This window comes from Anas platyrhynchos, chromosome 20, assembly GCF_047663525.1.
Source record: "Anas platyrhynchos isolate ZD024472 breed Pekin duck chromosome 20, IASCAAS_PekinDuck_T2T, whole genome shotgun sequence".
NCBI lineage: Eukaryota > Metazoa > Chordata > Aves > Anseriformes > Anatidae > Anas > Anas platyrhynchos.
The window spans coordinates 5,153,098-5,175,752 of record NC_092606.1 but is presented as its reverse complement, the minus strand read 5'-3'; the positions used below and the strand labels follow the sequence as shown (position 1 = coordinate 5,175,752).

At 38.4% G+C, this 22,655-nt stretch overlaps 1 protein-coding gene across 4 annotated transcripts in view; it reads left to right on the top strand.

Annotated features, from left to right (window-relative positions):
* Positions 1-22,655, top strand: part of FOXN1 (forkhead box N1) — a 41,472-nt gene that overhangs the window by 10,311 nt on the left and 8,506 nt on the right. For 3 of the 4 annotated variants that reach the window (XM_027471908.3, XM_072025990.1, XM_072025992.1), the window contains exons 2-6: positions 10,145-10,293; positions 12,114-12,617; positions 14,469-14,579; positions 20,446-20,573; positions 21,383-21,479. In XM_027471908.3, the coding sequence (XP_027327709.2) occupies positions 10,171-10,293; positions 12,114-12,617; positions 14,469-14,579; positions 20,446-20,573; positions 21,383-21,479 (963 nt within the window). In that variant the 5' untranslated portion in view covers positions 10,145-10,170. The remainder of the gene's footprint in view (positions 1-10,144; positions 10,294-12,113; positions 12,618-14,468; positions 14,580-20,445; positions 20,574-21,382; positions 21,480-22,655) is intronic. The other variant, XM_072025991.1, reaches the window with a different exon arrangement.

Below are 22,655 nucleotides of genomic sequence, written 5' to 3'. Positions count from 1 at the left end.
GGGATAGTCAGGTGTTTGCCTTTTTGTTTCTTCAGTCTAAATTCTCTCTCCCTTTTTGCTAACTTTGCAGAAGACATTAAACTAGATTGTTTACATCTGCTGGCAGGTAGCTGCGTTTCCCTGAAATACATCACCTTTTACACTGCAGAGAGTTCATGGCATTGAAATGTATGACATGCCTGGTTTTATGAGCTTAAAATAGTGTGCAATGCTGTGCACTTGATACTGAAAAACATCTGTCCTGGGTGAAAGCAAAACCCTATCTAGGTCTGTTTCCAGCAATGAATGTGACTCAGTGCCTGGAGAAAATCATGGAAACAGAGCAAACAGTTTGCAACTGGAGCTAGTGTCTGTGTATTTAATAAGCCACAAAGAGTTTCCTTTCTGTGAGCTTGTCCCTTGTCAACCATCCCTCGAATATATGCAATTATTATTATAATATATATCTACAGTGACCTGTAGTAGGGGCTTGCACAGCTCAGCTACACTCTGCATGAGGAACCAGCTCATTTTGCTAGTTCCGAATCTCCTTCCACGTTGGCTCATTGGATGGTGTACAGCTGTTGGTTTAGAAGGCTGCCTTCAATCCCTATTCACCCTCTCCATGCTACTACCTATGACTTAATGCATCTCTTTCGTTTTTTCACCATCATCACCACCAATCATACTTTCTCCAGGCCTAAGCCCACTTGCACATTCCTCACATGGATGCAGGTCCAGACTTTTGATGAGATTTGCAGCCCTTTCCTCAACCTGTGCTGTACAACTCTCTCCTCTTCCCCTAACAATTGTTAGCATTTGACTCCTATTAGCATTGAGCTGATGTTTTCAAGGACCTATCTATACCTACTTTTTCTTGAGTTTTAACGGTCAACTAAATGCACTTTTTTTTCCTCCTTAAAAAAGGATGATTTTTTTTAGCAAACGATGTTTTTCTGCTTCTCTTCAGGTTTTCCTATAAAGCTGGATATCCCATCATTGAATCTCGTAAGGTCTTTTTGCTGTTCCTCCCACTTAATCTCCACCTTAACTATTCAGAATAACAGTACCATCAGCAAATCTATCATAGCGTTGCTCATCTCTTTTTGCAGGTTGTCTGTGAATTCATTAAACAACAGTCTCAGCAGACCTCTAACGATCACACCTCTTTCCTTGTGAAAGCTGAACACTCACTTTTACCTTTCATTTTCTATCTTTTAACCGATTAATTAATCCATGCAGAGACCTCTTCTGCAGGTAGATAATCCAGGATATCAGTGGCTATTTCGTTCCCTTAAAACCTTGTGATGAAGTATCTAGCCAAAAGCTTTTTTTGGTAACCTTATCATCAGCTGAAGTTCCCTAAACCACGCTTTTGCTGAGTTTTTAAAAGTAAGTTTGTTCGGCACAATTTCCTTTAACAGAAGTCATACTGATTGTTACCGTATATATCAAATGGCATTTATTCATGTGCCCACTATTTCTAACCCTTTAGAAGGATTATGTAAGAGACTTAATATATATTCCTCATCTCTACCAGTGGGATCAGTTTAAAAATTTTAAATCATATTTATTAGTTCAGTTTGTGGAAGATGCTTTTTTCCACTTTTTTTTTTTTTTTTTTTTTTTGTTGCTGTTCTAATTCACATAACGAGAGGATTTTTTACATCATTTCTAACGTTTTCCTCTACTGGCAAAAATGGAAATATAAATCTACCGGTATATCTCTTTATAATGATTCCTTTCCAGAAACAGACCCAGTATACCCGTTTGAAATACTTGAACATGCTACTCAATATTGACTGCTGAATAAATAAAACCAAGTTTTGTGGACAGAAAGCTATTGCTAGGACTGGAGGGTGGGTTCCCTCTGGAGAAATAATTCCTATTCTCCATTACCTCTCCCTCCATCTCCACTACTTTATACGCAGCATTTTTCATGCATGCCTAGGAATAGGTGTCAGCAGAATACATCACTCCAAATCAGCTGTGCTTCTATGAGCTAGCTGAATTAGTTACTAGTTGCTAGGTGGATGCTGAAAGACCTTTGATCTTAAGAAGACAAAGCAGGAGCCTGAGTCTTGTTTTTTTTTTTTTTGTGTGTGTGTGTATTTTCTTTCCAAAAGGTTTCCCCAGAAACTAAATGCTTGAACTAGCGCTGCATTTCTTCTGGCTGCATGCAATTTCTCTTCTCTGAGAGTTTTAGAGGCCAGTGTATATTAGACTGCATAACCCAGGCTAAACATGTGAAACAGGTACTAACCATGGTTTGCACTGATTCGGTTTAATTCAGTGTAAAACTAACAGAACCTGTTACAAGGAAAACTGTCACTTACAGACTTAGAACTGCTCTGCCTGCTGACATCAAGAGCTCAAACCAGAGGGTAACAGGTGAAATCCCTCCTTCTATAGAGAAACAGATATTTTCAGAGCAAAAACTCCCCAAACACTTCAGTTAAACGGCCCCTGAGCTTGGTTATCTGGCTCTGCTGTTCCCCGACTTAACACATCGCTGCTCAGTGAATCATTCAAAGCTGTTTTTTTTTTTCTGTTTTTTTGTTGTGCCTTTTTTTTTTTTTTTTAACATCCTCGGCTTACGACTGTGCAAATAAGATTCCCAAATCCATTCCTCAGATCAAATAAAGGTAATTACAGAGCTTACTGTGGGCGATTCCCAGTGGGAGGGTGGGAGTGGCCACGGGTGGGGCTGCAAGGTGAATACTGTGCATGCACAACAGAGAAAATGGGAATGCACCACACCCGTCATAAAACATGCTGCCACAGCCAGCAACAGAAACCATTAGGGTGGATCATCATACACACCTTCTCATAAAGACAGAAAGATGGCATGAGATCCCAAGATGAACTCTCAAGTCACAGGGAGATGAGCATGACTCACCGAGAGAAAAGGAACGTAAAATAAATTGTGAGACTACTGAAGGATCCGTGCCGTGTGTCCCCCACGTTTCCCCTGTGTAATACATGTGTTTCCAGACAGGATTAATAGGGTACATCACATTCCATACAGCCCTAAAGCTATCAATAGTTTGTTCGAGGGAACATTTTGCATTAATCATTATTATTACACTAGCACATCAGAAGCAAGGGCCATAACATGTTATATGTTGTGTACGGAGTACCTGACAGTTCCTGACCCACGTTACTTACTATGCCTCTACGTGGTTCTCACATTTTTTGAAACTTTAACCAATCTAATCTCCCAGCATTTGTCTTTAAAGCCAACTGACATTTGTGTTTCAATTAAAATTTAATGGTGAACTCTAGACAACACAATTTTAATAGAAAATATTGTGAATAGTTCATAGGCTACTTTAGAAACTGCCAGGAGCTAGACTAGCCATAGCAGAAGGGAAATGGATATAGAATTTAGCAAAAGAACTAATAATGTGATGGAAGAAAGCGACATGGACTTTCATTGCAGGGAGCAGGAAGGAAAGAGGATGGATAAATACTTAGGAAGAGACAAACTACAAAATGGTAGGAGAGAGGGACTCTGAAGGGAAATGAGGTGATGTGACACAGGGCTACAGAAAAGGTAAAGCAGAGATGGAGAAACTGAGGGACAACTGCAGAAAAGGAGCGTGATGATTCCCTAGCATATTTTCCTAGCTTTCAGCAAACTGCAGCTCATGAACTTTTGAACCACAAGAAATTATCTGTTTCTCTGCAGCTCAATTTTATGTCTATAGCTGCTTTACCTTTGCCTCCTCCTATAGATTTTTATAAATCATTGAACCGATGGCTCTGCTGCCCGTGCATCCGTACGCTACCACTCCCCAGATCTGCTGGAGAGTAAAACTTCGCCCTGAATTCAGTTACATACTTGCTACGATCAGCCCATGAACACGCTTTGCCGTTATCTCTTGTGCTAGTTCTACCTGCCAACCAAGTCGGTTATTCATGAAGGAATCACAGTTTCTGTATCATATTAACTACTTCAGCTCTTGGAATCGAGTCTGACTTCATGCTTAGATGTCTAGTGTAAAGCAATGAAATTTCATACTTCTCATTCAGGAAACAGCACAATCGTTCATCCAGAAAATAGGACAGAGTATGCAAAGGATAGGGTTCTGAAAATACCATAGGAGTTGCAAAGCTGGTAGGGAGAGCTAAGATCTTTTTTCATTAGGTTAACCGGTGTAGTTGGAAAGATGCATTGGTGTTTCTGTGAAGAGCAAAAAGGCGTGGGGAAAACCAAGTCCAAATCTCAAAGCCATTCACCTTCTTTGCTAAAATTTTCCCATGTTTGATTTCTGTTCCATGATAAGTTCCCTTCCTGCTGACAAGATTACTTCCTTTATTTATTTTTAATTTTTTTTTTAAAGAAAAATGGAAAAAATAAATCTCACAGGCTCTTTATAAAAAGTATTTTTCAAACAATGTTACACGGGCAACTTTATAAGCGTGCAAAATCCCTTAACTGGCTTATGTCTGGTTCAGGAAATGCACAGGTTCTGTTGACTAAAGCGGTAAACTCTTACAAAACAAACTGTAAGACCATGTTTTCTCATTCCTTTCTCTGAAGCCTAATTTTGCTTATAAAGCCCCACATGGAATAACTGTTTTTAAACCTGCACCAATGAGATTCAAAGTTAAACCATAAAAAGACAAGAAAACACATTTTTGTTTATAATTGACAGTTATAATTGATGAAGTATAAAAGTTTTAGATAAAAGTTATTGAAGTAGTAATAACAATGGCTAACTAGGAAATATTGGTTTCAATCCCTAAAAAACTTCCCCTTTTCTGGCTAGGAGGGATGCAGCAAGAGATAATTAAATTGGTTCAACACCTGTGAGGGACTTTTTGTACAGCAAGGGTTTCCCAAATTTGGATGGGTCTAGCCAGCCTAGAAAAAAAAGTGGAATTTGTGACAGTATTCTCATCTTAGTCATACTACATGAATTTCTGCCACACTTTCTATTTCTGCACAAATGAATAGTTTAGCATAAGAGAGAAAATATGTACCCCAAACGAATAGGATATGCAATGAAGCTGAGAAGAAACCCTGTGGTCTACTTTTTTTTTTAATTTATTTTTGTCTGTTGCTGTGCACCTGGAGAAAATCTGTTGTGTAAACACGTTGGTGTGAATACTACACACAGCTTTGGGCCTCCCCATCTCAGCAAGGAGTTAGCAGAGCTACAAGTTGTTCAGGGAAGGGCTGCAGGTATTATAAAAGGTCTGGCATGGCTACAGAATGAGAAATGACTAAGTAAGCTTTTGTCTGGAAAAGAGACAATGGTGAGGAGGAAAAATATAATGAAAATCTAGTAAATCACAAAGTCCTTTGCAGGAATGAGCAAGCTCCTCTTTCCTCACAGCGGGTGTCATAAGTAACAGATGGAGGATAAAATATAAACTAAAAAGAAAAGCTAAAATTCTGATGTAAAGATGGGAACCTGGGCTAAGAACCACAGTGACACTGGCTAAGTATTTGACTATGTTTAGCCATGCAAAGAAATGCCTTGGGTCTGCCTCTTAAATTGTTTGTTTCTATTCAATAGGTATAGGACAAATGCATTTTTATTATTTTTATTTTTTGAAGAGTTTTATAAGTGTATTTTCCTAGCAGATTAAACACCTGCTGCAAACACTCCACTTTTCTCTCCACCTACCAGAAAGCATCTGGATGTTTTAGAGCTCCTAACTGCTCTTGGGTGAGAGCAAATCTGAACATGGTGGCAATTGCCCTGTGTCTCTGTGCTGTACACAGTGATCATTTCATGCTCAGCATTGTCCACAGGCAGCCCTTAAAGTTTCTAGTGGATTACACTGCAGACCACTACACTGCCTATCCCTGAAACTTCCAAGAGAATTTTCCAAGAGAATTTCTACTTCCAGGCATCTCATTTGTGTTTTGTTTTGTTTTTTCTTTTTTCTTTTTTTTTTCCCCATTTGTCATTACATCATCTTAGTTTCTAGCACTCAGTTCCCTTCAGTAACATCTATATTAACTGTTCCTCCACGATCCTAATTTACTACTACACGTGGATGTCATCAGTTGATTTACTTTCTCTGAGATCTCTAATGGAAATAATAATTGACATTAGAGCTAATCCTAAACTCTGAAGTACCCCACTAGACAACTTGCTCTGCTGAGATTTATGAAACTGAGTTGATTGTTATTCTAGTTAGCTATCAGTTCACATAATGAAAATCAAACCCAATCTCATAAGATATTATTCCACGACCAGATCTAATTGAGTAGAACCTATGGAGTTCTGTAAATAACTCCCTGCTTGTAAACTCATCCAATATTGTAGCATTCACATTATTTACAATACTCCCAGAATAACTATTCTACAGGAATTCATTGACGTGGAGAGATGTACCATCAGGCAAGCTGTAATGCAGCTACAGCTAAACCTTCCTCCCTCCCGGAGGGCAGCAAATACACCCCATGTAATATAACGCAGAAAGGTCTCATGGTTGCAAACTTTCTTCACCCATCCTTGAGATTATGGCTGCTCTGGCCCCGATGAGTCAAGCTTATTTTCCAAATACTCCAACTAAACATGCCAAAGTTATTTCAAGAGACAGCAGGCAGTCTGAGTGGGCAGTACCCACTAACTAACTGTGAGAGAATTAAGCAAAAATAGCATAGTTAAATTAAAGCAACTCCCAGACAGATCTAAAGTCAGCAAATTAGAAAATACAATACTTAGAAGCACTGCAAAAGCTATCCAAGTGTTCTATAATCAAGGTCCAATATGTACTAGAAACAGAAGCAAGAAGAGAGTAAGCAACTGATGTAGCAAAACCACAGCGTAGTGCTGTGTTGTGTGGATTGAAATCCTGCTCCAGAAAATGTTTTCTAAAAGCAAAACAAGACTTAATGACAGACAAGGATGTTACAGATGAGCAAAGCAATGACAGCTATCACCAACCATGATCCAGCACAAACTTCAGTGTCAATATATCGATCAGGAATAGGCTTAGAAAGAAGGGCTTGCATTCATTTTAAGCAACAAACAAAAAATCTGATTCTCATTAATAGTAACCTTTTCATCTGAAGAATTTCCATGTAAATAATCACACACAGAAAAATTCCTGTATACTTGGAAAGTTTTAGACGCAAAACTGTTGTCACTTCCGCAATATTGGGAACTTGGTATTACTGGGGACAGATTTCTAAGAACAATCTGAAAAGTGGAATAGTAAAACTTGATGGTTTCTTTCCTCATAAAAGTCAGAAAAGAAAAAAAAATCCCAAATAGCTGCTTCTTTCCTGCACTGGAAAGCACCAGTGTGATTTGGAGAGGAAAAATGATGATTTACTACTTTGGGGAGGGGGCAGAGAGGACGAGTAGATCACAAAAGCCAGTGTCAAGCGAGGATCAGTAAGCTGCCTGAGGCGTGCACGCAGTATGAATTACGAATTGGGGAACATCCAAACTCACCTTCCTCTCGTGAAAATTGATCTCAGCCCCAAGGGGTGGAGAGGGCATTTACAGTAACATACAGCGTTTAGAGCAGCTCTGATTGCTTAGACGGCCCAGTGCCGAGCTCTGGTGAAGTGTATCACCGACAAAATACCCTCCAATGGCCAAAGACACACAAAAAAGGATTGTTTAAACTATGGATCGGTGCCACCAGACTCCAGCCATGCAGAGCTAATAGATCAGCTGCTGCTACCTTGCTTATCCAAACGCTCAGCTGAGGTTACAGTTTCTCACTATTTTCTTTTTCTGAAGATAGTTATCTTATCATAGGAGCCCAGGATTGTCACGCAACATTTACAAAAGTAAAAATGACATGGGTTTGGGGAGAAATGGTTCCAGCTACATCTGGGATAATCAAATTCCCTTTTCCAAATCAAAGCATCATTGTTTTGTTTTACAAGCCCTACATCTAGGCAACCCACAAGTTTCTTAAGTTCTCAGTTGCCCAGTAACAGTTGCATGACTTCATTACTAATGATTTGTTGTAATCCTGGCTATCCACAGCCCCCACTGACCTCAATTTCTTCTCTCTTAAAGATTTACCAGTAAGTGGTCTGAATTCCCTTTTCTAAAACCCGTATTCACAATGCAAAGTGTTTTGGATTTTATATATATATTATTTCTACAATACAAAGTCAGCTTCTCTAAGGCATAATTTAAAAACAAACCCCAAAATTAAAAAATAGAAAAATAAAATTCTGCAGTACATTAATTGGGCAGTTTCAACCTATCTGTCCTCATAGCCTGTTGTATAAGTGAACATGAAGTCACAAATGACTTTCAGAGTGAGAAGTTTGGACTAAGAAGAAATGAGAAAGAAGTACACAGAGGTTTTTTCCCTGGCAGCTAGACATAGCCACAGTTCATTCCATCATTCCTACAGTAAGGGTAACTTGGAAAGGCAGTTATTAATGGACTGTCTATGATTGGTGATAATCTTACTGTGAAAACTGAAAGCAGTACTGGAATTATAGACTTCTTTTTTTTTCCTCCCATGTTAAATATCTCTCTGAAATGGATTCTCAACAAAAGCATTAAATAATCACCATTAAACGCGGGTTATCAGCTTGACACTGTTTTAGTACAAGGCTGCTTTTCATTTATTATTCAGTAAAACACTTTCTCTATACAGAGGAGATTTATTGTAATATTTACATGACAATAAGACTCCTCCTTCCCTACCAGCTTCCCTGAGAGAGCAAAATAAAACTCATAAAACTGAGCCTGGCAAAAATTTTGGAAGGGAATGACAATAATCATTTGGTTTTCCTGGTCCATATTGTATTAACTCTCCAAATAACCATGAGATATTCACTTTGTTTCTGACCTGAATTAAACCTTTAGCTAATGCTTTTATCTGGTTCTGTCACAGATCCTAGTGGTAAATGTAATGGGAACAGAAAAGCTTCAGACATTATTATACTCTGCAATCAAAGCTTTTTACTTTCCCATTTTCTTATTTTCATTAATCAAATTTTCTTGAAACCAAGTGCCTCCTTTTTTTTTCCTCTTTTTTTTTTTTCTTTTTGTGATCGTTTGTCAAATGTTTCTTGCAGTGCAAAAGCCATTAGGCATGAACTGTAACTGTACAAAAGCTTTTAATGAAATTCTAATGCTTAAGACCACAAATTAGGCAGTTGGGTTGAAGAATTGCAATATAAAAGAGAGGTCAGATACAGCTTTATATAACCTGCAGATAAGTGGGAAAGCTGCACTAGGAGAGCAGAAGCGTGGAACATTTACAAATATACACACATAAATATACCCAAGTTGCCAGTTTTCTCACCTGCTCCTTTCAAGATGAGCATCAGTTATAAGCACGTCTCATCAGCCTCCAGTTAAGCTACTGGGAGATGAGCCTGTGCCCAAGACGTTGATGAACTTTCACTAACATCATTTTTTCCTGATATACTCAAGGTCTCATAGTTGATTTCCAAGACCCATTGTGCTTTCTCCCCTTGGGCTGTGTAGTCTTACTCATCGTAAATAAAGATTTCTCTTTGAACTATAAAGGCAAAATAGATTTTCCACATTTTTAAGTGATGTATCTTTGTTAACCAAACCTAATAAACCCCTTAGTTATTTACCTAACAGCCATTTAAACATGTGGCAAAGACTTTGTAAATTAACTCCTGGAGTGCCTTTTTTCCTGATTTATACACCTGAGATCTGAACCACAAACACAAGACATCTTTACAAGAGCACACACTCAGTGCATGATTATGTGCATGACATGAAAAAACGATGCGAGTTTTTCCTTTGCAGTTTTAATGTAAATTTACAGTGAACAAACACTACGAAAAAATGTTGGAGAGTTGATAGTTCATTAATGTAACAGTATCTCAATAAAGCAATATTGCTACATTTGCATAACCCCAAACCAATAAATTTTCATTAATTTATGAACTGATCGAAAAAATATATTTAAAAAATAATATTTAAAAAATATTTATAAAACTATTAAAATAATATTTTTAATTAATCATAATCCATACAAGACTATCGCATCTTCATTGTAATTACACCTAAACAACATTTCTCTGAGAGCTAGAGAAAAAAAATAAAATGTATTAGGAATGCTGCAGGTTACGTTATTGTCTAGCTGGATATCTACTACTGTTTAGTTGGGTAACAAGATGGTTTCTTTTACATTTTACATTTAGGACAATATTTATTGTGATTTGATTTCATTATAACAGGATTTCTATCTGAAGTGGACTTGGTAATGGTTTCACTACTTCAAGATCAATCTAATATTAAATTTTCTGCTTCGGACACTCTGGAAAGGGACCAACAAGAAGACTTCATGAAGACACAGGGGGATTCAATATCCCCAGTTCAGCAAACTGTGAGTAAGATGGCCCAGTTCAGTTCTCTTTCCTCAGAGACACAAGCTCAGAATATTGAATAGCTGCTATGCTAAATTCCATCATACTTAACTGGCAGCAAAGTAAGCACTGAAAGTTTTATTTTTGAAGAACAGAAATCTTATTTAGTGTTCTAAGTTGATTTTAGGCTCCATGGACTATTTCCCATTTGATCCCTAGGACCTAAAAGTAAACAGATATAACAAAAAAAAATGTTTTACTCAATTCTTATTACATTTAAAAAAATATATTATTACTTTAAAAACAAAACAAGCAATCTAGCTAGATATTGATCCAGTAAAAATGCTACACTTAAAGTAACTTTCATCCTATTTCTACTTAAAATGTAAAAAATATAACAATAATTAAAAAAAATACATCAAGACATTTTGTTCATTCCCTGCCAGTGGAAAATACATTGCAGTACAGAATTCCTTCTGACTCCTTTGGAATCCAGTGATCTCTCTCCTGTTGCCTTTATATTCACCATGTTAACATTTTATAACAGAAGTACAACTAAGAATGTTGTGCGTTTGCTGCCTTACTCTGACAAATCTATGTAAACCACCCAGTTTCTTATTTTTCATCAAACAGCAAAATAACCAATGTTACATTTCTATTATGAAAGTTTCAGGTGGAGAATTGACAGCACTGCTTTTCATATAGCTGTATATAACTACTAAACATAGGCATGCTTTTTTTAAATTCTCATTTAACATAAAATATCAACACACGTACTGGAATTATAGAGAAGTTCATGTTGATATAAGAAGCCAGAGGTCAGATTTGCTTTCTGCAGGAATCCCTGATAGAACAAAGTTCCTAAATTAATATCTCTGACCCACAGACCCACGTGCAGATGAATGAAAAAGCTCTGCCATGTTCCACTCTACTGACAACATTGGGTTTTATGCTAACTTCCCTTGGGGACTTCTTCAAATCGGGTTCTTCCATGAAGGCATATATTCCTTTACCTCTTCTCCCAAAACATTCTAAGAGCAAGTTGGATTTAGAGAGGGAAAGGGAAAAAGGGACTATCTGATAACCCAACTTCAGGTGTATCACAGGATATTATTACATTTTCCCCTTCATTTTCCCTCTGAACAAAACAACCTGCTCTTGACTTAAGCATGCGTTCTCAAAAGGCATCCGAGTTGTTACTCATCCTTGATGTCAGGAAAAATATGCATAATTTCCAAGCTGAATGTGCTCAGCTTCAGGATCCAGACACTAGTCCTCGTTAAGCCTTTCTCCTCTAGATTAAAGAGCCCTTCAGTAGCTATTATTTTCTTTTTGCTAAAGTGCAAAAGGGAAGGGAGGAGATGAGACAGGAAGAAGGTTAAAATGTCTGCCTAGAGCCTGCATGTCTCAGAGAATGAGTGTGGCTATGTTAATGAAAGGAAGTGATGTAACCAGCAGCGTATCTGGCAGCTTGTAACACCATCAGAGAATGAGATCAAGCCTATTTGACTAAACTTGTATAGGACAAGATTTGCACTTATCATATTCCTGTCATTTAATCTTTCATCACTTGATCATACATCATCTTTTCTCTGAAACTGTCAGATCAACTAGTCAAAAGTTGCCTAAGACATCCTGTTTTTCCCAGATAGGTGCACAAATTAGAATTCTCAATTCTTTTATTAATTTGCCTTTGAACAGTTTTGGATATCAGGTGATCAGAAAACCTTTTAGACCTTTCAGGGCTTCTCTGTATTTTTCATCAATAATATAATTTTTAATGTACTGGAAAAATACTTGTTCATCCTAATCCTAAATAAATGCCAATAATTCTTTGCAGGATAATCCCAGTTATAACTGCCAAGCATATGAGTCAGACGGCAGGACAGAAAGGAAAAGTTCAGAGTCTTCTCACAGCCCCAGCCCTGCTTCTCCAGTCCAGGACCAGATTCATGGGAGATACCCTACAAGCCAAGGAATCCACTGTGGCAAGAACAAATTTAAAGTCTCCTTCAGCGCTGAAAAATTCAGGCGGTACAGTTACGAGGAAAGTACTGTAGGAAATTATGACAGGTTTCTCAAGAGCAGCAGAAACCCCTTTCACCCTTACAAGAGGCAGATCAGTGAAGATGTCTTCCAGGAAGCACATCAAGCCCTCCCACCAGAAGGTCCACCTTTCAAAAACGCTAGAAGCATTGACTGTTTTGAGGGTCTACCAGGATCTACGGGCCCTGACGAGTCAGAGTCATTTCCAACTCACATTCCTAACATCTCCTCCGAACAACCATGGTGCAACAGCCTCCAGTACAGCACTCCAGGTCAAGATCACAGTTCACAAGTCATGGTCAGTATCTTTTCTACATTTTTTCTCGTTTTCAATGCCAAAATTATGCTTTTGGAATTGTTTTCTTATCTCAATGTAACTACACAGACATTTGGTCTCTTTTGAAGTCACAAGCTGGAGTTCAGGATAGACATCTACATTTAATTGTCTAATCTCTCTGCTTTACTTGCTTTCCCTACTGAAAAAGTCTTCAGAAAAATGCACGAGGGAAAGGATTTTCCAGTAGACATGAATGTTAAAAATTCAAATCCTCCCTGACAACAGGCTTATACCACTGTCAATCAATTAGCATTCACAAGGAACAAAAGCTCACAAAACTATATGTTTCAAGCACAAGGAAATGTGCATCTAAGAATGCACATAGATTTGTTACAGCAACTTAGCTGACCTGCACTTTTCTTGGCGTAAATAGAAGTTCTAAGACATTAATCCTACTTAAAATTAAGTACAAGGTCTGTTTGTGGTATGTAGAGGTACAAGGGGTAATTCAGATACTGGATAGAGGCAGTCCAGGGAAGCACAGAGATCCCTGAAGAGCAAGGGAAATCACACTCCAGTTTCTCCACAAGCTATCTTTGCTGGAATGCAAAGTGTAAAGCATATCTTTATAATATAGTGCAGATAAAAAACGATGACTACATCTGTCAAGACAGTGCCCTTACCAATGGCTCTAAAATGGTTGTGAGACAAAGAATTCAAGCATTACTGAAAGAAAGAGGGGTTAAAAAAAAATATTAAATGGATTAAGACAGTTTACCAGGGGACAGGGGATGTTTTCAGATTACATACCTGCAGAATGAAACTATTCAAGCTGAGGAGGAAGTTGATCTAAATCTCTTATTTCCTGGATGAATAATGTATCCTCTAGATCAGATGAGTCTAATGCAAAACCTGTAATCAGTTTATGAAATATATATATATACACACACCATTTTCTTCCCAAATTCCTGAGCTGCAAGATGCAGAGAATGTAAAGCTAGCACCACAGGTGGCCCTACACGAAGCACCTCTAACTCCTCAGGAAAAGGCTAGCTACTCTTAACGTCTCCACTAGTTCAGTTATCGTGCAACTTCAAAGCTCTTAAATAGCTTATAAACTGCTGGCAAGTTGATATTTCTGGATAAAATAATCGTCTTATGGTCACCAAAATAGCATGGACAATTGTTACTACTGGATGTGGCATTTGCTTGATGCCAGGATATCAGATCAAACCCAGTATGCACCCCTACACTAAACTGATAAAAGATAATCATTAGAGCCCTGCTTTGAAACAGAAGGTTTGGTGCTATTTGTTCCTTGAAATAAAACGCCCATGTCCCCAGCTCTCAGAAGAGAATTCCTAGCCACATTCGTGAAGTTTGGGAGGCAAACTGAAGCCAGTCCCTTGACCCATGGAGAAGGGCACTACGTAATAAACACTACACCGCTTACCCTCTTCCTAATCACAAAACTCCTGTGTTAGCTTGAGTTACTGACAGCCTGCAAGATAAAATCAAGGAGGATGGAAAAGAAGGGGAGAGACACGTGCACACTCAGGAATTAAAAGTGGAGCACGCATTTTGTGTATGTGGGGGAAAAAATAAATCTGCAACTGACATTTTCTGAATTGTTTTTCTGTATGGAATTTGGACTGGGATTTCCTTTCTAAAATCAGTAATTATATAAATGCAATAATGTTTCTTCTTGTACTGCACTAGAGTATAAAGCAGAATCTGTGCAACACTTGCTGCGAACAAATCAAATCCAAAGAAGTAAGAAGCGTAACGTATAAATTGATGGGATTATTTTATTTTAAATTGTGGTGATTTTTTTTTTTTTTTCTAATAAGGCCTTCCCTGAATATTTTCTAGCAGGATTCAGACATCAAGTTTAGGACATCCCCACTGGAAGGGCAGCCGGGTTTGTATTGCTATCAGCCTCAAGTGCAGCAGATGTATTGCCCCTCACATCCTTTCCATCAGGTGAGTACAATATGTAGAAATACAGCTTTTTTTTTTTCCTTGCACTTTAATAGTATAATACTTATGGTAATAATTCAAAAAGATAGATGAGACAATACCTACTAAATTTGTATTTGTAGGTTAGTTTGTGTTCATATACAGACATTTTGTTTACGACAATGAGATCTCAAGAGAACCATACCTAAATGCATTTGAAAATGGTCAGTCAGAAAAAAAATAATTCGTGAAAATGGAACTTAGTACTGCTTATTTATATTTTCACGATTTTGCTGAAGAAAATTGGCTTTGAAAGCAGCTAATTCATTGGTATAACCACTTAATGCCACATAACTACTGGCATTTCAGGATCCCAGGGCATTTACTGTGTTCTAATTTCAGAATAAAATATTAAATATGTAACTGTATACTTATAATTTAGACCCAACATAGAAAAACACTTCTAAGGCAATGATGCTCACTCTCTTTTTGCTTGATGGCACACAAATGTCTTTTGCAATCTTTTGACTGTTACATCATCCCCAGTGAAAGATTATTCAGCTGAAGCATAATTGAGTGCAATGCTGATGATGCATGAGAATGCACGATATGAAGGTTGTTCTTCCGTAATGTAACTATATCATTAATACTACAGACACACAGGAGTAACTGACACAATGCTTTTCTAAATGTGTTTGGAAGTCATTTGAATATGTGTCAGTTCAGATTTTCATAGCAGCACACATGTAGAATCTTTGTAAAATCATACATGCATCTCTTAACCTTAAATGTGATGTTAGTACATATTTACAGATGCTTGTGAGTATGGTCTACTGAGCTTGAAAAATTTGACATACAGGGAGTGTATATACTACAAAAAGTCATTTTCATCACTCTTACATGTCTTAAAATCTGTTTCTTTATATATAAACATAGATGATGTTCCATGCATTGATATTTTCCTCTTTCGTGCTCAAGTAGCGTACAAAACTTTGTAACTCTGCAATGTACAAAAGTTTCTTTAAGAAAGATGTTTGGGAAGATAAAAACGTGCTTGAAACACCCTATTTAAAAAAAAAATAGTTAAGGTGAAATTAAGGTAATGACTATTTTTCAGAAAGAAAGGTGGAAATAACTACCAGAACTCACATATATATACACCAAATTCATATATATATAACTTTTGAATATAAAAGCTCACACTTGAGTTAGGACTCCTCAGATCCCACTGACTGATGACTGATATTGTGGGATCAATTGTTCCATCCCATCCAACTTGTTCAAGAAGCATAAAAAACATGACTAGCAGAGCAGTGATGTAAAACCATAGAAAGAAAACAGAACAAAACAAAAAGATTACTGTGGGATATTTCATTGGGATTGTTAATTCATATGGTGCTGCCAGCCTGAGTCATTGAAATACTAATCATACCATTCACCCCAAGGATTTAGTTCCCAATGAAGAAATATATATATCTGTAAGGTTGTTTTTGACATGATTTTCTTTATGAGAAAATTTAAGTAATATCTGCATACAGATGCTGAATGACTGTGAAGAACAAGAATGGTCAAATGTAGGAATTTTTGACCACTGATAAAAGTAAATTACCCATCATAGATAACTTCTTCAGAATCATATTTTTTTAGAGTTTTGTAAAACATTGCTAAGGAAGAATGAAATTACTCCGTACACCAGTAATGGTATTCCATGTTTTTTAAGCTGTGTCTCATGCTTGTAAATCCCCTGCCTGTCTACTGAAATTTAAAGGGAGGTGTCTCATTGTTATAAGACATAAACACTAACAGAGAAATAGAGTAAGACTGAGTAACTGTATCAGTCACTGGACAGAGACCCTGGGGGACTTAAGGCCCTTCTGAACATCAGAGAGTCCAAGCCATCAGCAGGATGGCATGGCAAGGCAGCTCAGCAAGCCCTCTCAAATCCTAGAAGTATTTCTTCCTGCTCCCTCAGCCTTGGACAGCCTCTCTCCACTAACTGGACCTTGCATTTAAATCAGATTAACAACTCCGGGGCACAGAGGTTCTCTTCAGCTATGTGTTTGTACAACACTTTGCACAAGGGCAGAGCAATGTGCACAGGGCATCCAGATAGTGCTGAAGTTCAAATAGTTTCCATATAAAGGGCTTTTTATATCCACTGCTCTCCTTGGGTAACCTTGCAAAGCTCTGGAAGCATACAGAAGCTTAAATAGGTGTGGGGAGGCTGGAGAATAACCTCACTTCTGTCTTTATCCCTTTGTCTGGCTTTCCATTAGCCAGAATTTATCTTTTTTTTTTTTTTCCCCCATAATATTTGGCAAAGGTATCTATCTTTTAAATTCTTATCAGCACCACCATAATTTTGGTTTTTTTTTTTTCTTTTTCTGGTTAGCCTAGTACTTCATAGAAGTCATAAAAGGTAATAACAAAAATCAAACCAGAATAAAAAGAAAGGTGATGTTACACTACCATCCTAATTTACAAATTGATTGATTTGACTATTACTGTTTTAGAGGAAATGGGTCCCAGATGAAGGATTAACTTGCCACAAAAGCTCCGCTGCAATTATAAACCAGCTCCCCGCTGGGACCGCAGCACAGAGGTTATGAATGCGCCACAGCACCATACATCTCACAGGCAGTATAAATGTCATTTTTGTGAGCATTTTAGCTCCAGTTACCTTGTTAATTCATTTGAATATTTTTAATTCCTTTACTCGTTCTGAAATGAGCACCCTCCCCCTGTCACTGCCGTTTTGACACTCGTACTGCCCATGGGGGTTAAGCACATCCAAAAAGCCTGCAATGATACAGCTGAAACATCCCCTGGGAGCAAGACACAACAAGCACTGCACCAGAGGAAAGTCCTCCATCCACCTGCAGGTTGGCACTGGGACAGATCTCTCACAGGCAGCAGGTTTCTGTTAGGCTTTCCAGTATTTGTGCTTCCTTGTGTTACTATAGTAAAAGCACAGCAACATATTGTACCACTCAGAGAGGAAAAATGAGAGGTACGAGCTGCCAAAGTCATAACAGGCAGAATTGCCATCCATGTGCCGTAATCAGATCGTAGGAAATGAACAGTGATGTAAGAGTGAGAAGAAATGGAATAATATATTTTGCATGAAGCAGCTCCACTATTAATACTTTACATTTCAAATGAGAATGGAACAGAGCGATTTAAATCAGGAGGGAGCAAAGCTCAGGAGAACGGGCCCCCTAGCCTGGAGTGAAGGATGTTCAAACTATGCCTCTCTTTTCATTAGAGGGATGAGAGAGGTGGATTCCTTCATTAATTTTGTCCAAATGATAAAATGGCCTCACCTTCCCTTTGCTGGACACAACACGAAGGGTGACTCAGATGAAAAATTACTTCTTATTGACCTGAAAGAAATAGCAGACACTCACTGAAGTCACCTACCCACCCACCATAAAACACTGACACCTTTCATGCCAGTTGTGCGACTGTAAAACCAGCTCAAGCCTGTCATACCAGACCATTCCCCAGCCTCTGTTCCCTCAAAAAGGAGTAATGAATCCCATAAAACAGAAATAATCCTTAAAACGCCCAGATCTTGTTTTGGTGACAACATCACAACCAGCCCCATCTTAGTGGCCTTTCCTTTCAAAGAGCCACTAAACCAATAAAATCAGAGTTATTGCATGAATTGTCCAGTTTTTTACTCCAGCGAAAAATCTGCACACAATGCAACAAAGCAGGCAGCACCGAGCTGCACGTGGTAATTAGGTTGTAGCTGCTCTGGAGCCTGCACTTCTGCCCGGTATTTAGCTTAACGTGGCAGGACATGATTAATTCTGAATGTCTCATTTCTTTCACCCTCTTCACTGTAGCAAACAAATTAACGCATTCAGTAAGTTTTTCCACATTCCATTTCAGGCAGTTGAATATTAAAAAAGATAAAAGCAAGCAGGCAAAAAAAAATCAATAAAATAAAATAAAAAATAAAATTACTGAGAAACTGAAATAAATTATTCAAAATCCAGAATAAAGAAAAACATTTTGTAAGCACGTGGTAACCTCACAAGCTTTTTAAGGGGATGAAGACCAAGAGCAACAGAAGCTGTTGGTCTGAAAACAGGAATGGCTGTGAGAAACTAAGGATACATAGAAACTAATTACCAAGAAAATATTCCTGACAACTCTGGAAAGCTACCTTACAGTCTTTCAGAGGAACCATAAAAAAAATCATGACACAGGACTTCTAGAGGTGAGCAGCAAAACACCAGAGCATGGCTCAGCAACCTTTGAGTACTAGCGAAGGCACGCAAGCAGATTTTTAATAGCATGTGACATGATTCCTAATTTTGGCCGTGCCCTAGCCCTGGCATCTGGAAAGATTCATCTGTAAGAGGCAGAAATTCCTCTCACTCCAAGTTCAGTGGGAGCCTTTCCCTCAGCGAGAGCCAACTGATGGTATCTGCCCTTAGCGGGGCAGTGCTTCTTTCTTCTTGAAAGTTGCTCGCCAGCAAGTTTAAACTGCAATTGGGAAAAGAAAAATACGTGACCAGCTGCGGCGATGGAAAACTGAGAGCAAACCTGCAGAAACTCTGATGCAATCAGGACTATCTATATGGAATATCTGCCCCGTTCTACCTATTTTTTGAATTGCACATATTTCTATCGTGGCAGTTGTATAAAGACATAACTAAAGCTGGCCTAAAGAGCTGGACATGCCTAGAGATCTCTGGAAGAGACAGCTTTGAATTCTGCTGCTCGTCCCTAGGGATGGGGTGAGGGCAGCATCAACGCTATCTCCTTTTAGGTGCCCTGTTCATTCTCTTTAGGTTTCTGACATAGAAAGTGGAGAAAAACAAAGTGCTTGAGGTGGCGGTTAACAGGACTTAAGGCCTCTTGGAGGAGTCTTTTTCTTGTCGTTGATTATGAAGGGATCCTACAGAGCAGCCTCACAGCCTCAGCACAAGTCAGGCAACACGAAAACCTGTCTGGGCTCCCGGAGGCAGGGAAGGAAGAAATGTCTCATAAGCCACTCTCCTGACCCAGGGAATGACATTACTAACTTATTCCATAATACATTCATTTTAATACATATTCTGATGCCCTTCATGAACAAAAGCTTTTGTTGTTGTTGTTTGGTGGTTTGTTTTTGTTGTTTTTTTTTTTACTGTCTTGCCTGATAGTAGCAAACAGAATGGATGCTTTGGGATGCTGTTCTCTTGGGAGCAGATTTCATACACTTGATTTTGGCCTTGGTGTATCCCTCTCCAGCTAAAAAAAACAGCACAGAAACAAACAAGGCTCAGGCAAAACTTTTCTGCTTCTGCTTACACTTTCAGTGGCTTTACTTAGGTTTATTTTTCTATGATGCACATTGTTCAAAGCAGCTTGTTCTGTCCTTTTTATTTGTATAAATAAAATTACAGCATTAATTTATTTGTCCACATAGCGCAATGTTTTGGGGGAGGCTGAGCAGGTTAAGATACTTCACCTAGAACAGGGATAGCTGATGGGGGATCTAAAAAAATTATGCATTATGTGGAAACAATAGGTAGGGTGCAATGACTCCCATTCTTTACAAGAACTCAGAAGCATAACAGGCAATAATAAAAGCAAGCACTTTTTCTACACACTTCAACACAGAACACACTTGAACAGGGTCTGGTAGCAGCCAACATCCCAGGCAGTTTCTTTTCATACACACCGTTTCTTCCACTTCTTAAGCATTAACTAATAACTTTAATGTTTTTTAATATCATGCTAGAAAGACTTTAGGTCTGCCATTGCAAAACAGCTATTAAATGTAGGTGGAGGACAAGATCCTCAGAATTACAGCTGAATGTTGTTATTAATAAAGAAATATATTGAGAACTTGTTGCTAAGCCAAGCGACATCTCTTTTCTTGTATCATCAGTATCCCTCTGGAGGCAGCTATCCCGTGACCTACATTACTTCTTCACACTACCCGTACCAAAGAATTGCTCCTCAAAGCAGTCAAGAATCCCAGCAGCCTCTATTTCCCAAACCCATCTACTCCTACAGGTAATAAAATATTTTTTCAAGTCCTAGTATTACAGGAAATATACTGTTTACCCGTGGCATATTTCCAGCATAATTTGCAACAACATGCTTACTCCTATTTGTCTTGTTCCCAGTGTGCTCTGTCCTGTTTGCATGAATCACAAGATGTTCCAGACTCTGGGGCCAAAGCAGAGGGAAATGAAATGCTGTAAAGCATGTGAACAGTCTTGATCACCCACAGAAAAGCTAGACGTTTCTCTAATACAAAATCTTAGGTGTTGGAAATTTCATCAGCGCAAAACTAATCATGCTTAGCTTTAATACAGGTCCTGGAAAAGACACCTATTTTTTCCCCATTTTCTAGGGTAAGGAAATGCCTGGAAAACATATCAGATATGCTAGTTACCACGTAGGTTTAGCCCCCAAATGGCAGACTAGTGAAGAAGATTAGACAAATGTTAATTATACCGTCTGTCATTGTCAGTCTGATACTCTCTGTGTGCCCTGTATCAATTTAAAGCATTCAAGCACAACCGTAAAAAAAAATAATGCACACTGCCAGGATTTAAAGGTTGTTGTCTTGATTCCACTTCCTAATACTTTATTTGAAACTCAGGTTGGACCTTCTACCTCGACAATTAACTCTAAAAGTTATGCAACGTAAGGAGATTGCTTGTAAACAGCTAAGTGGAAACTTTAAGCATCATCCCTATTCATGCTGTGACAGTGAAAGCCGCAGTAATTACAAGCACTGAAAAACATTGCCTTTCTTTCTGCTTCTGAACAGGCAAGCAGAACAGGTTTAAATACTTTTCTTTCTCTCCCTAAAGCATCCTGATCTTCATGGCACTCAAGAACAGCAAGACAGGGAGTTTGCCAGTCAGTGAGATTTACAATTTCATGACAGAACACTTTCCTTACTTTAAGGTGAGTTCTGCATTTACAGGGGGGGAAGAAAAATCTCTCGCTCACTCTCACTGTCTGTAAGCTTCCCTGGTATCAGAGGGATAATGGTGGGGATAAAAGATAGGAAAAGATTATTTCTTGCTAGATGAATATCAAAACAACTATACAGCTCTATGATCATAACCTACCCAGCATTTTTTTCTATGCCTAGGCAGAATATACGTAGTATGTGGTAATATCTAACACAAAAGGATACTGAGAACCATCCCAGCTTTGAGCCTACGTAGATAACAAGTGGCCATTCCTCACTAACAACTCATAAAAAGGATAAATAATTTCAAAAACAACATCCATCCCTTCCTCTCAGAACTCAAATACAGGCAGAACTGGTCCTGTGGCTTCCTCTGCCATTAATAGCACCTCCGGACTCACGTGGAAGCAGAGGTTCAAGGTTATCTTGCTCTGTTCTGGAACTGGGATATCCATCTTAGGCAACTTCATCACTTGTACACACCGTACAAAGAAAACTATAATGTGTGATAAATGGTACTAAGCTCATAATTACACTGTGATGCTGGTGAAGGTATGGGTGTATGGTTTGCACCGGGTGCTATTGAAATTTAAATCCGTGCTCTAAGAGAAAATGGCTTCTTGCACATGGAAGGTGAGTGGAAAGAGATGAGTCAGCACACGATCCCAGAGCAGAAGGATTACAGTTACATTGCTAAAAGAGCTATAATTGAATTGTCAGCTGCTGCTCAACACAGAGCTTTCTTCTTGCCGATTCTCCAAAAACACCTCACTAAGAGTCCAGACCAAGTGACCTACAATTGTGAGCAAGACCCAAAACCAAAAATTAACCAACGTGAGTCTGTTTGGTTTCCTATTTCAAATAAACATGCAGCAATTCAAACGGATTTAATGCAACTACAGAAAGGCAATTCTAACATTTGTATCAAGAAAAGAGTACGAAGAATAATCCGATACAATTTTGCAATGGCTTTGGATCCTAACTGAGGATAAAGAATGCCTTCAAAACAAATAAAAGTGAACATGTCGGTAATCAGAGAACAAAAAAAACACATTATCATGATGGATGAACTGTTAGGTTTCATTACCCTTCTGTACTCCCAGAACCCCAGCTTTCCTCCTGAAGGAATCACTAGCTACCCTATTATTTATAACAAGCAAGAAAAG